This window comes from Chamaea fasciata, unplaced genomic scaffold (genome assembly GCF_029207755.1).
Source record: "Chamaea fasciata isolate MVZ Bird 193981 ecotype frontalis unplaced genomic scaffold, bChaFas1.0.hap1 SCAF_3, whole genome shotgun sequence".
NCBI lineage: Eukaryota > Metazoa > Chordata > Aves > Passeriformes > Sylviidae > Chamaea > Chamaea fasciata.
The window spans coordinates 12,466,106-12,482,921 of NW_027094088.1; the positions used below are offsets into that span (position 1 = coordinate 12,466,106).

The 16,816-nt window shown below is 43.1% G+C and overlaps 1 protein-coding gene across 3 annotated transcripts; it reads left to right on the plus strand.

Annotated features, from left to right (window-relative positions):
• The first annotated feature begins 49 nt into the window (after positions 1 to 49).
• Positions 50 to 6,490, plus strand: POLR3F (RNA polymerase III subunit F). Of its 3 annotated transcripts, none has more exons than XM_066178055.1 (9): positions 50 to 118; positions 574 to 691; positions 1,579 to 1,646; positions 1,767 to 1,834; positions 2,111 to 2,223; positions 2,746 to 2,889; positions 4,253 to 4,360; positions 5,040 to 5,231; positions 5,810 to 6,490. In XM_066178055.1, exons 1-9 carry the CDS (start codon positions 63 to 65, stop codon positions 5,885 to 5,887), a joined length of 945 nt encoding a protein of 314 aa, XP_066034152.1. In that variant the 5' UTR covers positions 50 to 62; the 3' UTR covers positions 5,888 to 6,490. The 3 variants fall into 3 exon arrangements, with proteins under 3 accessions (XP_066034152.1, XP_066034154.1, XP_066034153.1); XM_066178056.1 differs by lacking the exon at positions 50 to 118 and adding an exon at positions 124 to 146; XM_066178057.1 differs by lacking the exon at positions 2,746 to 2,889.
• The last annotated feature ends 10,326 nt before the right edge of the window (positions 6,491 to 16,816 follow it).

The following is a 16,816-nucleotide window of genomic DNA, read 5'->3' on the forward strand; positions in this document are numbered from 1 at the left end:
CTCCGCCCGCCCCCGTCGTAGTGCGTATTACGTCATCTCGCCGCGGCGGAGCCCGCCCTGCTATGGCGGAGGTGAAGGTGAAGCCGGAGGTGCCCGATCCCATGGACATCGAGAGCAGGTGCTGGGGGCGCCCGAAGGCGGGCAAGGTGGCTGCCGGGCAGGGGTGGGTGTGTGGAGGCCACGAAGGACGTGTTTTGGGGCGGGGGGGCAGCAGGCGTGGCGGGGCCTTGTTGTTCAAGGCCTGAGGAGGGTGGTTCGACGCCCGAGTGTTAATCAGGAAATAGGTGCTGAAGGAGATGGTTGTTGGGGGCACTGAGAGTTTCGTGCTGGGAGGTGCTTAGGGGGCAGTGGGCTTTGGGTCAGGTCACTTTCGGCTGTCCCGAGTTTTTCTGGTCTTAGAAAGGGAAATGGAGCATAGGGAGCTGGTGCCGAGCTCCCTCAAGAAGCAATTTATGGGTACTTTTTTCCTGAGTTTTTCTTGTCATTCTCTTCCATCTCGACTCCAGTACTGTTTGGATTTGGTTTTGGATGCAGCAGAACATGACTTTTAAAGCTGCTTCTCTCCTCCTGCAGGATCATTGAGCTGTGCCACCAGTTCCCGCATGGCATCACAGACCAGGTGATCCAGAATGACATGCCTCACATGGAAGCCCAGCAGAGAGCTGTGGCCATCAACAGGCTGCTCTCCATGGTAAGGACAGCCCACCTTCCTCATCTTCCCCAGTACATACATAACCACAAGGCCCATTAGTGATGGGGAATTAATTAGCTGTAGAAAAAAAGGATGGATGTTAGCCCATACTCTCATATGTGAAGGTGTTCTCTGAACCCCTCACAAAATCCCAAGCTTGTGGATTGCTCTGATGGCACACAGGGGAAGCCTGCTAAATCTATAAGAACCAAGGCTGCAACTGTAGGAAAGGATCAGCTGGCAACGAACGAGTGAATGTTAATGCTGTTACACTTACACTCTTAGGGTTGTCTAATTGCTTTCCTCTTCAAAGCAGGAAATAAGGACTTTTTCTGGCCACAAGCATGCAGAGCAGAACAATCGTTTTGTGTGTGAGAGAGATGCCAATAATTTGCTTCTAACAGTCACTGCCCATCAAAGTTGTCAGCTTTCCAGTTGATGGCCACTTAGTAAGAAGTAGAACTTTGCTGCTGGAATTTGGAATTGTTCCAGAGCTCCACTGTGATTTCTGGGTTGCCATGCAAATGAGTGCTTTGGTGGAAACTGAGAGCAAAGTATACAAGAACTTGATGTCCCTTGTACCATGTGAAAGTCAGGAGAAATAATAGGAATTGTGCAGATGTTGCAGGAAGGGTCAGGAACTGTTTTTGATTTCTGATAGCTGTTATTTCTGATATTTCTGATGATAAGTAGAAACTTGCCAGGGGGAAAAGATATCCTCAAAGCTGTTATTGTTTTCAGTGGTTAAAAACGTTAGTTTTTGTATTTTCTTTATTTATTTAACATTAAATAAGGTTTTCATTTTAGAATTTCAGAATATTCCTAAAAAAACCTTCTGAAACAAGCTGTTTGAAGGAAAGTAAATGCATTGTGCCCATCTCTCCTAGGGGCAGCTGGACCTTCTGAGAAGCAGTGCAGGCCTCCTGTACAGAATCAAAGATTCCCAAAATGTGAGGTAAGCCTGTGTCTGCTGGGTAAACATATTTGGAACACAATTCTTGTTTGTAGTTTAAACCAAATCTAACTTTCAAAATTTGGACCTTTCAAAAATCCTGATGTCTTTCTTGTTTTGCAGTAAAATGAAAGGCTCTGACAATCAAGAGAAGCTGGTTTACCAAATCATAGAGGATGCAGGCAACAAAGGTACTTTAAATTATGATTGTGAATTGTACTAACTCTGTTTACTTACGGGGCCATTCCTGTCCAAAGTCGTAAATGCTTGCCCAGACAATACAAATATAAAATCTAATACCCCCACACCTGCTCATTTTTCCCAAATCCTTCTGTCCATTCCTTCCCTTTTGCTAGGAGTGGCAGGCAAGCAACCCAAGCAGCGTTCTGATGTAACTTTTGGTTGGTATGTACAGAAACAAATGGTTTCTTCTATTTATTTCTGTTCACTTCTCTGTTTTTTAACAGGTATTTGGAGCAGGGACATTAGGTACAAAAGTAATCTGCCTTTAACAGAGATCAACAAGATCCTGAAAAACTTAGAAAGCAAGAAACTAATTAAAGCAGTTAAATCTGTGGCAGTGAGTATTTTGTGACTTTTTAACAATTTCAAACATCTGCTGTCTGCCTTGTATGCTTTTAACAAGGGCCTGGGAGCAGAGAAACCTCATTTTACCTCCAGCTTTCTCTTTGGCTGTGCACCAGTGTTTGACTCTTCGCCTTTAGTGTGCAGGTTTTAAGTGCAAGAGATACTGGGTCCACAGGTCAGCTTCTTTGCTGTCTTCAGTTATCTGGTTCACACTGGGTCTGGTAAAGCAGAGGGAGGTAGAGAAGTTGGACATAGAAAAGCAGTAGCTTTTTCGTGTTCTTGTGAAAGATGCTGGCTTCATCTAGTGTTCCAACACTTATAAAATGATTAGGAATCAAAATGGGTTGATCTCTATTTTACCTGAGGGTCAAATAGGTTGAGGTTATCTAAAGTCAGGAGGATTGCTGTGCCTTAGGTATAGGAGTAATAAACTTTTTTTGCAGATTATCTGCTTAAATGTTCCTTCCTTATGAAGGCTTTCAGCTCTTGAGAGCTGTTAATTTCCCTCCAACAGGCATCCAAGAAGAAGGTCTATATGCTGTACAACCTGCAGCCCGACCGCTCTGTCACTGGAGGTGCCTGGTACAGTGACCAGGACTTTGAGTCTGAGTTTGTGGAGGTATTAAATCAACAGTGTTTTAAGTTTCTACAGAGTAAGGTGAGTGCCAAAGTCACCTGCCATTTGTTTTGTAAACAGGTGCTAGGCAAGGCTTAGATTTTCCATAGGTGTTGGCCATCATTGCAGCTAGATTGGCAAATCAGTACTGGACTATTACTTTTGTCACAGTAAGTGTGATGGTGTTGTATTTTAATGATGGATATTTTTACACCCTGGACAGGGAGGGAAGCCTTTTATCTCCGAGGTCCAATGACAGACTCTCCTAGGTGACCCAAAATTGTGTATTCCTTATCTTCTGTATGCCAGCCCAAGAGAATTACCATCCCTAAGACCCACCAACCCAGAAAGAGAAACTTGTGTGTTTTATCCTGGAAGCAGGGTGCAGGATCTCTTTAAAAACAGGAAACAGATTTGAGGGGAGCGCTTTTGTTCTCCATGGGTGCCTGAGGGAGGTTTCCTGGGGCAGATCTCCAAGTCGCAACCTGAGAAGCTACATTTTGCAGTCCAGACCTGCTCCAGAGGGAATTTCACAATACCTTTTCCCGATGCTGCTCGGGACAGCTGAGGAGGAGTCAGACCCTCTCTCCACGATTTTCCAGCCATTTGTCAAGGAGGCGGCAGACCTGCCACTTGCTGGGAAGTTTTCCCCAGCTTTTTTGGCAGCATTGGAGCCTTTTGGATGAAAATTATTTGTCTGGGTTTTGTTTTGTCCCTGTCCCACTTTGATTGTTGTCTGTGGAAGTTCTGGAACCGCGGAGGCTGTTATCTTTAATTTGATATTTTTTCTCTTCAATCTTTTCCCATTTTATTTCTTTATTGGTGAAAGGAGATTGGTTAAAACTAAAGGGGAAGTAACTCATTTTGGCATCTCCACCCTGTATAATTGTCTTAAACTAAGACAAAAACCAGGCAGTGAAGAGCACAGGACCAAAAAATCTAGGAAATATCACTGGTTTCTGCAGAGCACCTCATTTCTCTGAGGGGGTGTAAGGCAGCAGTCGGACAGGTAGCTCTGCCTAGCAGACAATTGCCCCTAGTTTAAATTGTCCCTGGTTCATTAAATATGTCTGCAGATTGTAGCATTTGTCTATTCTGTTACAATATATTTTTAACTGGCTCCAGGTACAGCAGAAACTTTTATTTGTCAACAAAATGCCAAATGCTGGTATTCCTTCATATTAATCTGAATTACAGTGTAAATTTTATGTCATTTATTGTAAAATTATATTTGATTGTTCACTGCATTGTCTCACATACACCAGTCTTAATAACATGGCTTTAAATGCTAAAAATGTCCCAGAAATGGAAAACAAGTTTCATTTTTGAGTCTGCCTGAAACTGAAACAGGAAGGAGACTCTTGGCAGTTAGTGCTGACTATAACTAACCTTTGCTTTTTCTCAGGCAGAGGCAGCTCGAGACAGCAAACAGAACCCAATGATACAGAGGAACAGCTCGTTTGCCTCATCCCACGAGGTGTGGAAATACATCTGTGAACTGGGCATCAGTAAGGTGAGAACAGATTCATCTCACTATTATTCAAATTGTCAGTGCATGATTAGCTGTAGGAGCTGAGTACTGCAAACTTGCTGAAGGTCTCATAAGTGTCTTAGAACCCCACAGCTTGTGTAGTGGAGGTGAGCTTTGTGGGTTCATTGCTTTTTGGGGAGGGTCACTGATACTGCCTGGCATTCCAGGATAGCTTGTGCATGCAGATTTTCAAAAATGTGTAAAAGAAAGGCATTCACATCCTTGTTAACTGTCCCAGCTGATTTAAATTTCATAATTTCTCTTCAGTTTGCATATGTGCTTTGAGGAATTTGAGGGGAGGGTCACCATCAACATGTATATCTTTAGCAGTCTTGTCTATTTCCTCTTCCACAATTGTTTTTCTGCAAAACTGGAACTGTATTGTGCTAGGATAATGGAGACATCTCAGGTACATTGGGAAGTCCCTTTTGGTAAGACCAAGGCTACTGCAAATCAAAAGTGCTCAGGAGGTAGGAGGTATTAGTATTTGCTTTTCTTCTTGCATCTGCACAACTCCATAAAGTTCCCAGTGAGACTGGTGTCTTTTTCTGGATTAGGTTAGAACTCTATGGATTTGTTATTCATGGTGTTTGCTCATTTCCTTCTTGCAGGACTCACTGGCACGCATGTTTCCTAACATCTATTTCACAAATTTTCTTAGGTAGAGTTGTCAATGGAAGACATTGAGACCATTTTGAATACTTTGATCTATGATGGCAAAGTGGAGATGACCATTATTGCTGCCAAGGAGGGGACAGTGGGCAGTGTGGATGGGCAGATGAGGCTGTACAGAGCCGTTAGTCCTCTCATCCAGCCCACTGGATTGGTCAGGACACCCTGTGGACTCTGCCCTGTGAGTAACAAATTCTGTGTATCATTAGTGATGCATGCAGCTCTTGAACACAGGCCTTGCCAGATGGCACATGGCCACTTCTTTCTCCAAGTCAGCCTCAGGACTAAGCCAGCTGTGCTTAAAAGCTGCCCGTGATGCCTTAGCTGTGGTGTAACAGATTCTGTAGTTGGTCTAAACACCTGCTCTGCCAGGTGTTTTCCACTTCCAGCCTGTCGCTTTACTGGACTGTATGTGAGAGGATGCTGTCAAGTGTAGCTTGTTCCAAATTATGTTATTATTTCTGATCCCAGGTTTGCCTGTGTTTTTACCAAGCTAAATTATTTCTGTCTAGCTTTTGGTCTTTCCTCCCTGGACTGTGAACTGGTTTGTAGGTAAAACTTGCCAGTGTGTCCCTTTGGGGTGGGGTCTGATTTTCACTTCTCCCTCAGAGCTGCCATAAGACTTCCTAGGTTTTGGCCTCTGTTACACTAATGCTGATCTACTGGGAAAGAAGCAGAAAATGTGAGAGCATGTTACACACAGCAAGCACCATCCAGCTGGGAGTAATTACTCTGCTGACACAAGGTTTTCTTTTGCAGGTTTTTGATGATTGTCATGAAGGTGGTGAAATTTCTCCATCAAACTGTATTTATATGACAGAGTGGTTGGAGTTCTAAAGTGAAAGAAAACTGTAAACTGGATTCATTCTTCACTGCCAAAGTGACAAAGCAGCTTGTTTTTTTTAAAAGCAGACTTCTAAATTTGTAAGCAACTTCAGGACATGGAGTGACAAACCAGCCATATATCAGCTGTGTGAACTATCCTGGGAGTGGACTGGAAGTGGAGTCAGTGCTGAAGATCAAGGTTGAAGTGGAAATGTAGATCCATTCTTGAACCAAAATTGGAGATGGTAACTAAGGTGGTTAAAGTTAAAACAGATTTCTAAGCAACAGTTCAAAATAAACTTCAAACAAGGTTGAGACATTTTAGTCTTAACACTTATCAGTCCCTTACAGCTGATCAGAAAAACTTGCTAACAAGTGGTACCAAGAATGAAAGCCCAAATTTTGCTTTCAGATTAATGCTACTGATGGATACTTAAGTTAAAAAGCTGACACTTTTCTCCCATCATAGCTTCCACCTAATTGAAGACTATGAATCTGATGTGGGAAAGATTCTGAATATGTCAAACAGATACTGAATATGTCAAACACTTGCTGGTTCTTTATTATCTTTCTTACCTGCTAATTTATCATTAAACCCCTGATTTTTCTTATGTACATCTGTGCTTCATTTCCTGGATTACTTCCTAGTGATGCATCTGCTGTATTTATTCCTTCATCATCAAATTTCTGGTGGTGTGTTCTGCAGCTGTGTCACATACATTCCAGTATCTCCACTGGAAGCTAGAGAAAGAGGTGTTCTGGGAAGGTATGTTTTCCACAAGTGAAAGGGTTCCTCTGGTCTGATGATACAGAGAGAAATTTTGGACTCCAGCATCCAGACTAGCAGAGAGCTGGAATGACACACTGGGAGGCAGAGTGGGGTGAACAAGGGCTGTGCACACACAGTCTGGCCCCTGTACCACTTCCTGCCTGTGGCTTCAGCTGGCTCTGGCTAGGCTGGATCTCTCCACAATTACTCAGTATCTTCACAACGTCTCCCAGCACAGGGGAGAACAGTCGGGGTCAAACACCACACAGGGCTTGTTGCATCTGGCTATTTTCAAATGTGCCTGGCTGAAAACAAGCCCTTTGGACACTGTGTTGGGGGAGGGTGGTGGGAAAGCACCTCTGGCTGAGTTAGCAGCATCCCGGGTACCCTGACAAAGGGTAAATGTAGATTTTGGAACAGTTTACTATATAAGGGTAAGAGACTTTACATCAGCATTTTCAATACTGTCCAGGAGTTTTGCACTTTCTAAAAGCAGTCTGGATCACATATGAAAGTGTCCAAATCTTGCTTGATTTCCATTTACCTCCTTACAGTGTGGATGGAGGACAGAGGCTAATGTACAGAGAATAAAAAAAACTCCCATGGCTCCTGTCCCATGCAGGGAGGCTATGGATGCACAGGCAAAGGCTCCTTGTGTGGGAGCAGTTAGGTGTGTACTGGAGCAAGGGGCCTTGATTGTCCCAGCGATGTGAGGAGAGCAGGCTCTCCTTTTTCTGCAGTATTGTCTCCAAGTGAAAGGGATGCATACCTCTACAGAAGCACAAGAGCTCTTACAAAAGAGATGTGGAGGTGAAATGACTGGAGCTTTGTTCTTCTGCCCCCTTTAACCACTCAGTACAGAGAAGCCAAGGGGAATATGGTGCTCTCTTCCCTAGAGGCAGTCTTGAATCAGACATCCTTTATTCCACCCAAGGTAATTTCATTGAGATGTGGGGCTGGGGTTGCCTTTGTCTCTCTGTCTTCAAAGGGGACCTGACACAATGGGATCCTGAGTCCTGCTGCTGCAGAGACAACATTTGTGCTCTACTGCAGCTAGAAGATAACTTCAGGAAAACAACACGACTTTATCATGCAGGTATGTCACTTTATGCTCTATAATCATATTCACTGGCAATAAGAAAAGGGAGAGAAAGCTTCTCAGGGAAGAGCTTTAGGAAGTAGAGAGATGGTTTATTAAGCTCTTTAAATTTTGGTATTGGGTTTATCTGACTTAGATGACCTTTGTGGTATCTGAAACTTCTTAGTGTTGAAGCTGTAAAAAGACTTCTCAGATCTGGAAAAAAGTGCCTATAAGGGAAAAGTAATTTCTATTTTGTTTCTTACAGATAGGGATTTCTCCGATCTATTTCTGGATGAATCAGAGAAATGATCTTTCTGTCACTCTGGTTCTTCATGAACCTGGCTGATCTATCAGCCTGACATTCTTATCTGAAAAGGGAGTAAATGCTAAAAGGTAGCATAAATAGTGTCTTGGGTTTTGTCAGTCTCCCTAGTAAAGCTGTCTGTATTCCAAACTGGTAGGAAATGTAATGTTTTGAGGAAGCTACTATAGTAGCTCCAATACTCAGTATGAAAACACTTATGTGTAGAAAGCTTAATTATCCCTTAAAACATGGATGACAAACTGGAAGCATGATCTGCTCATTTATTTTCGCAGGCCTCATACAAGAGGTCAGAGTTCAGCTGCTGCAGGACCATGAGACCTCTCCTGAGCTGGAAGAGAGCTCATCCTTGTTTTCATGAGGCCTGATTCTGCTGTCAACCAATGAGCCTCTTCTGAGTGGTTGCCTCACTAGTAGTAGCCAACTGTCCAAAGGCTAGTTGGAGGGTGGGCAGACCCAGCTGCCATTTTCACATGGAATCGAGTGCAAAATTGTTTTTCAATTCCTAGAGAAACACTGACTGTGGTAGCTGGCTGCATTGTGAACTGACAGTGTACAGCTGGCAGGTATTGCCTGGCACGTGTAGCCTTCACACTCCAAAGTTTAAAACATTAGGATGAGTGGCAAACTTGAAGTTTTGGTAGTGAAAACATTTACCCGGTGGCTGAGTCGCTGTTTGGTTTTTTTCCTGGGTTTGGTTGGTTGGGGATTTTTTATTTTTACTTTGATGGTAATTGACCCGTTGGAGGTGTGATGGGTAATTATTGTTCCTCCGGTGCTGTTAGAGCACCATCTCCTGTCTCTTCCTGGGATGGCTCCCCCCAGGCTTCAACAGGGAAAAAGCTCGGTCTTAAGCCACACTGGTTTATTTTTTGCCTCCACACGCAGAGCAAATTTTGGGAAGAAACTGTACTAAGTGGAGACAACTGGGTCTCCTATTGCTGCTAAACACTTGATACTTTGAAACAGGGTACAGACACCTCAAACAGAACTGTCCTCTGCCACACACAGACTACCTTTCCCTCCTCTTGCTCTGCTTGGCTGGGATTTTTTCTCATTTCACCTGTGAGAAATGCATGGCTAGGCCCACCTCAGCCATGCTAAGCCTAGCTTAGCTTGCAGACTGGAGGAGACTAAAAGGTATCGTAACAAGCTCTACGGATGGTGTCCAAGTTCTCGTTGAAAATGTTCACTTCCAACATGAGAAAGTTGGTCATTCACTTTGCTTGCTCTGTGGTAGATCTTCTGGGGAATGGGGAGGACAGGAACCAGAGCTCAAAGCTCTCTTCTCTTTCACCTGTAAAACACAAACCAAGTTGGGGCTTGTGTAGGCAGCCTGTGGTGTTTTCCTTTCTCCCACTTTTTGAGCAAGATTGTGATTCTTTCAGGAAATGCTTTTGGGAAAGTTTTTACTTGGGTTATTTGGGCTTTAAGATTGTGCTCCTCTTCTAAACTGCTTTGGTTTAACCTAGCAGACAGATAAACACCACACAGGTGTTCCCCTACTTCCTCCCCAGTGGATTGGGGGAGAAAATTAAAAAAAGTAAAGCTTATAGATTTGGATAAAGACAGTTCCACAGGGCAGAAAAGGAAGGGGAAATAATGGTAAGAGATTATATATATCAAGTGATGAGCAATAACAGTTGCTCTTCCTCTGCTGACCATTGCCCAAGAAGTACCAGAGCACTGGGCTGGAAACCAGCAGCCAACTCTCCCCAGTTTTATTGTTCAGTATGACACCATATGATAAGGAATATCCCTTGTGCCACTTGGGATCAGTTGTCCTGCCTTTGTCCCTGAAACATTAATTTTGAAGAATTAAAGATTTTAGTTAAACCAGATATTGCTGAAGTAAGACAGATAGACTTCCCTTTTGATAAGCAGAAGCCGGATTTAAGGAACTGATAAATCATGAGGCCTGTCAACTTATGTTTTTGTATTCTGACTAATCAATAGGCTTCAAGAAGGACAATGAATTCATAAATCAAATACTCCTGGGAAAACAGGATTCAGTAGTCACACAACACTAAAAGGTTAAAAAGTCAAAGCGAAGAAGACTCACTTACTTCATCATTTTGAGACCCTGCCCCATAAAAAAGACCACCGACCCATTTCAAAGAACAAACCATGCATGCTTAATAGCTTTTGGCTAATTACCATACAAAGCGGGGAATGGGATGTACTGAAGTCATGAATATACATTTGTGTTTTGGGTATTCAATACTTCTGTACATAAAAAGACCCTGTGATCTTCTGTAGGTGCGCGTGTGTTTGGGAGCTATCCTGCACGCTGCCTGGCGTCGTAATTAAACATACACTTTCTAACTTTAAACTGTTAGAGAGTCTTTTGTCCGTCATAGTTGGATATCGGCATTAGGGCGATATTCATATTTTTTTAATAATTCATTTTGGCGAGCCAGCCAGGAGACGCTCTCTCTCGCCGAGGGGGCCATCGGGGTCTAGGACCCTTCTGGGCGCCCCCCAGGATTTTCTGGGTAGAAGGCTCCTGCGACCCCTCTGACACCCCCGGAGGCAGACCAGAGCCTGCTGGAACTACGGACAAAAAGGTATGTTTAAAAAATAAAATAAAGAACAAATACTGAAGACAGGTACCTTTGAATAGAGGCAGCTTGTAAGTCGTAAGAGACGTCTTATGCAAAGCAGAGGCCTGAATGAGTTTTGGAAAAACTCCGCAGAGTATTGTAGATGGTTGTTTTGTTTCCAGGTAAAGAACCTGGTAGTTGGTGGCTGCATCCCGAGTGGAGGGGCAGCAACGGCGGCAGCAGAGCGGCCGGTCCTGAGTCTTGTTGGTTTTAAAGCAGTACTAGCTCCGGTTTCGGCTTGTAGTTTAAAGGTGCACCTTGGTAATGCATAATCTGAGGGGCTAGCCTGAGTTTTGAGATGCAAAGGGTCCCGTTTTGAGTCGTGGTCCCGCGCACCGGATGTGTGTGTGTATTGCGGGCAGACCTGTGTCTGTCTGGTGATCCCGAGGTTTTTTGATTGTGAATCAATTTTGTACCGTTTGTGTTGCGGTTTGTGAAAGCTTGTGAAGTAGTCGTTTCGGTTTGTGTAATTTTGGAATGTGCCTCTAATCTCTGTGTTTTTGGAAATTCTGCAACACGTAAGAGATTTTAAAACCCCCGCTGATTGGCGGAGGGATTTAAGAAGGCTGTGGCGTCTCACGGGAAGGCTGTGTGCTAGCTTTGATCGTTTAACTGATAGTGTGACTTCAATTAGTTTGTTGTTCAGTAGAAAAGCCCCGTGAGTGAATAAGCTGTTTACTGTTTGTAGAGAAAAAAAAAAAAAGGAAAAAAAAAAAGGAACAAAACAGGCAAGGAGGGTTTTTTTCCCCCTCTTTGTATCTATGCCTGACATAGCCAGTGATCAAGGGTACTTAGTGTCACCTTGGTAGTCAGACAACAGGCTGAATTTACAGCCTAAGGCTATGTTTCCCAGCTCCTTGTAAAACGCCGAGGGATTTTTGGCGAGTGGACGTTTTTGGTTAAAAGAAGTATTCTTATCTGTTTGTGAAGTTTGCAATTGCCAGAGTGTGTGATAATATCTTCAAAGTGCTGTAGTCCTCGGCTGCGACTGCAGAAGAGCGAAGGGGGAGTGTGGGATCCAGCCCCGCCCCCGCTTTCCTGCAGGAGGGTCTGTGCTGTGTCCCGGCCGAAGTCTGTGGGATTTTAAGAATGTATTCAGAATCATGGGGGATCTCCCCCCCACCTTGGCTGCTTCCTTTGCGAGCCTACAACTGTGCCTGACTGATTGGAAAAGTTTTCGTTTGTCTGTTTTTGCTTTTTGTTTGTTTGCTTTAATAAAAAGACGTTTATCCTTTTCTTAACCATAAGTTCTTTTCTCAACAGGTAATGCTTCGAGCCTTATTTTGAAAAAATTCTTTTTTGCTTTTTATGCCTCGAGCCTTGTTTTGATTTTTCCTTTTTTGCTTTTTAACCGTAATTCTTTCCTCAACAGCTGAAAGTACAGCTAACTTTTTCCTTTTTAAAGTTAATAAACTAGTTTTTGTTTAGGTTTTTTTTTTTGTTTTGTTTTGTTTTGTTTTTTCTCTCTTGTGTTGATTTTGATATATGCCCAGGAATTGGAGGCACAAGAATTGGGAGGCTGGTTCAGAAGAGTTCCCCTGCCCAAGGAGGGGCTGCTACTGTAATCAGCGGACTGTGCTTCGTGGTGCAGTCTGTCAAGGCTTGTGGGTCCGATAAAGGTACAGGTGGCTAGTACCTAAGAGTGGAACTATAAGCCTATGCAGCAGTAAAATATTTGAGTTGCTGGAAAACGAGATTTCAGAGATCTTAAAGAAACCAGTACAAATTCCTAAAGTTGAGTGTGGCCAGCATATTTTTGTACCAGAAGAATACCAAGTGAAACTTAAGAATTAGAATAAGATCAAAAAGCATTAAAAAAAAAAAAAAAACCAAAAAAACAAGAGAGAGAATTCTTAATAGACACAGGGGCAACATTTTCAGTGCTGAATAAGGCCCTAATACCTGTAACCAATGACTATGTTATGGTAAAAGGAACGACTGGCCAATCTGAAAGAGCTTATTTTTTGCAAACCATTGAAGTATAAATTGGAAAACAATAGTGAATTTATTGATTTTTTTATATGCCTAAAGCTCCATCTGCACTTTTGGGCAGAGATCTGCTAGAGCAGCTGGAGACAAAAATAATATTTAAGAATGGGAAAATTATTTTGGAAGTAAAAGATCAACAATATGTAGAACTGTTAAGCTTAATAGCGACAACCAAAGAAATTGAAGTTGCCAATGAAGAAGAGAATTTCAGGAAAATATTACATCAAGTGTTTCCTGGGGTGTTTGCTTCTGACATATCAAGCAGGGCAAAGAATGCACTATCAGTATAAGTCAAACTTAAGGAAAGATGGCAGTCAGTAAAAGTTAAACAATACCCCCTAAAGAAGGAAGACAGAGAAGGGATTAGTCCAATTATTGAAAACATTTGAAGATAGGACTACTAAAAGAGTGTCAGTCTGATTTTAACACTCCTATCTTGCCAGTGAAGAAGCCTAACAGATCATACAAGCTAGTACAAGACTTAAAGGCTGTTAATAAGATAACTGAAGACTTGTATCCAGTAGTTGCTAACCCTTATATATTGTTAACTCGTTTAATCCCTGAACTAACCTGGTTTACTGTTTTAGATTTGAAAGATGCTTTCTTTTGCCTCCCTCTCCATGAAGCCAGCCAGAAAACCTTTGCATTTGAGTGGGAGAACCCCAAAACTGGACGAAAAACTCAGCTCACATGGTGTGTTTGCCTCAAAAGTACAAAAACTCCCCCACCATATTTGGGGAACAGCTTGCAAAGGATTTGAAGTCTTGGGAACCTCCACCAGGAGAAGGACAGTTGCTCCAGTATGTGGATAACCTCCTAATAGCCACCTAGACCCAGGAAACATGTGTGGACTTGGCAGTAAGCCTCCTAAACTTTTTGGGCCTGCAGGGGTATTGGGTGTCCCAGAAGAAAGCCCAAATAGTAAGACAAACAGTAATTTACCTGGGCTATGAAGTGAGTGCTGGACAGAGAACTTTAGGGCAAAATCGTAACGAGGCGATATGCCAGACCCCAAAGCCTCAGACAATGAAAGAACTAAGAACCTTCTTAGGCATGACAGGATGGTGCAGACTGTGGAACCTCTGTATGTCTTGATCACGGAAGGAAGCAGAGATCTTCAGTGGACCAAAGAAGCAGCTCGAGCCTTTGACCAGCTAAAGAAGGCCCTCATGTCAGCACCAGCCTTGGGACTTCCAGATGTAAGTAGGCCATTCTTTTTGTTTTCTCACAAGAAGCAAGGGATCACTTTAGGGATACTAGCACAAAACCTGGGCCCGTATCGAAGGGTAGTTGCCTAGCTCTCTAAGCAGCTAGATACGGCAGCTAAGGGGTGGCCAGGGTGCCTCAGAGCCGTTGCAGCAGTGGCAGTGAACATCCAAGAAGCACGCAAGTTCACCCTGGACCAGAAGATGACAGTGCCAGTGTCTCACACAGTGTCTACAGTCCTGGAAGCGAAAGGGGGCATTGGCTCTCCCCACAGAGATTCCTGAAGTACCAAGCTATACTGGTAGAACAGGATGATGTTGAGATTGTGGTAACTAACACTGTGAACCCAGCTTCCTTCCTCAGCGGAAGTATGGGAGAACCAGTGATCCATGATTGCCTGGAGACCATTGAAGCCACCTACTCCAGTCGCCCAGATCTGAAAGACAGCCTGCATGAAAATGCTGAGACCTGGTATACTGATGGGAGCAGCTATGTCATCAGTGGGAAGAGGCATGCTAGGTATGCAGTTACCACAAGCAGAGAGGTAATGGAGTCCAAACCATTACCAACAAATACCTCTGCACAGAAGGCTGAGATAATAGCCTTAATTCGAGCCCTAGAGCTGGCAGAAGGAAAAAGAATTAATATCTTCACAGACTCAAGGTATGCATTTGGAGTCGTGCATGCCCACGGAGCCATTTGGAGAGAGAGACGACTGTTAAAATCACAACGGAAGGATATTAAACATGCACAAGAAATATTGAGACTGTTGGAGGCAGTACAATTACCTAAGAAGGTAGCCATCATGCATATCAAAGCACACCAAAAGGTGAGCTCAGAATTGGAAGAAGGGAATATGCTGGCGGATAGAGAGGCAAAAGAAGCAGCAAAAAGTGAGATACCTAATGAGACAATTGAAGCAGCATTAATTCCAGATGGAAAAATTTCTATTGAGGGTAAGCCAATATACAATAAAGAGAATAAAAACTCATTAAGGCAGAAAAGGCAAGTTATAACCACGAGGGATGAGCTGTAACAGAAGAAGGAAAACTTGTAGTACCCTCCTATTTGTTGCGGGCATTAGTACAGAGCGAGCATGAGAAAACACACTGGGGAATAGATGCCCCATTTAAAAGAAAGAATCCTGGCCAGGAAATTGCACGGCACAGTGATACAAGTAACCCGTCAGTGTAGCCTTTGCCTCCAAACTAATCCCAAAAATACTCCAAAGCCTAAAGTGAGACAAATTGGGAAGGGCTGTGGACCTGGGCAACAATGGCAAATTGACTCTACAGAGCTGCCCAAGAAGGGAGGATATCGTTACCTATTAGTGTTAACTGATACCTTTTCAGGATGGCCAGAAGCCTTTCCTGCCAGGACAGCTAAGGCCCGAGAGGTAACCAAAGCACTGTTACAAGAAATAATACCGAAGTTTAGAGTTCCAGCCACCATATCCTCAGATAGAGGGCCACACTTTATTTCAAAAATTGTGCAGCAAATAAGTAATCACTTGAGAATAGATTGGGAATTGCATACCCCATACCACCCTCAATCTAGTGGTCAAGTGGAAAAATGAACCACTTGATTAAACAGCAAATTGTGAGATTGGGGCAAGGAGTAAACTTACCCTGGCCCCAGGCTTTCCCATTGGCATTATTGCAAATTCAGACAAAACCAAGGGCAAAAGAGAAACTAAGCCCTCTTGAAATACTGTATGGAAGGCCATATGCAGTTCAAGAAGGAACAACACCTATGCAACTAGGGGAAGAGACCCTACATAGGTATATGGAGGCCCTGAATAGACAACTTAGAGAAATTGAGAAATATGTGGCTGGAGCTCATAAAACAGAGAATTAGATGGGCCAGTATGTATATGTTAAGTCTTGCAGAAAAGACCTTGGAACCACAGTGAGAAGGACCATTCCAGGTGCTTCTTACTACCTTCACTGCAATCAAGATCAAAGAACAGAAAGCCTGGATTCATCACTCCCGAGTGAAGAAAGTCCCAGAAGGAATCTGGAAGATCACACCAGGCAATAACGAACTGAAGCTGAAGCTCACTCGGAACTACAAATAAATAGACTAATAGTTATCATGGACATTATGTGGAAAATTGTAATTATTGCAGTAATTACTGTAACTATAATAAGAATCAATGCAATACCACATAGGTACAATGTGACTCAGATAAACAGGTGTGAAGGGAGAGCTTACGATGTTTACTCTCGTAAGGCTTTAAATAAGATGCTAAAAGTCACAAATGCAAGCTTGTGGAAAAGAAGAAATGTGTGGAGTTGTAAGTATGCATTTGTACAGGATGGGTTCCATGAGGCTTACCACCCACCCATGAGACCCATCCGAATTAGTCCTGAATGCTGTGACAAATGCTTGAGTAAATGCCCTCAGTTTAGACTCAAAATAGAGGAGTGTGCAATAAGACCAAAATTGGGCTGATAATTAACCCAAAGTGGTCTTTAAAACGAGTAGAAATAGGAGTACAAGTAAATAACCAGAATGTGCTCCATCTCTCAAGAACTCCTTTTTGGACTGGACCACTTGGCTCCAAAAGAGTATGCCTTCTAATTTTAGAAGAAAGAAGGATCTCACCAGATTGCTAGGAACAAGATTGGGAGTCCTAAATACCATAGATTCAGAAGCACTGAGGAATAAATTAGCCTCAGTAGGGAATGATTTAGTTCAAGTACAGCAACCTTTGCAATCCTCTCTACTTGCACTAGGTAACAATCATTGGAAATTGACCCAAATACTACCAGAATGGGAAAACACAGAAGAGCGAGATCATGAGACAATAATTAATGCGCTAAGTACAGCTAGTGAAAACATTTTGCTGGCTCTAGAGTGTACTCAGGCACAACTGTGGATGCAATCAGTGGCTGCTGCAGTTATCATAGAAGGTGAAGAGGGAACATTTCCTGCCGAAATTCGCAAAATTGTTTGGGACAATACCTCT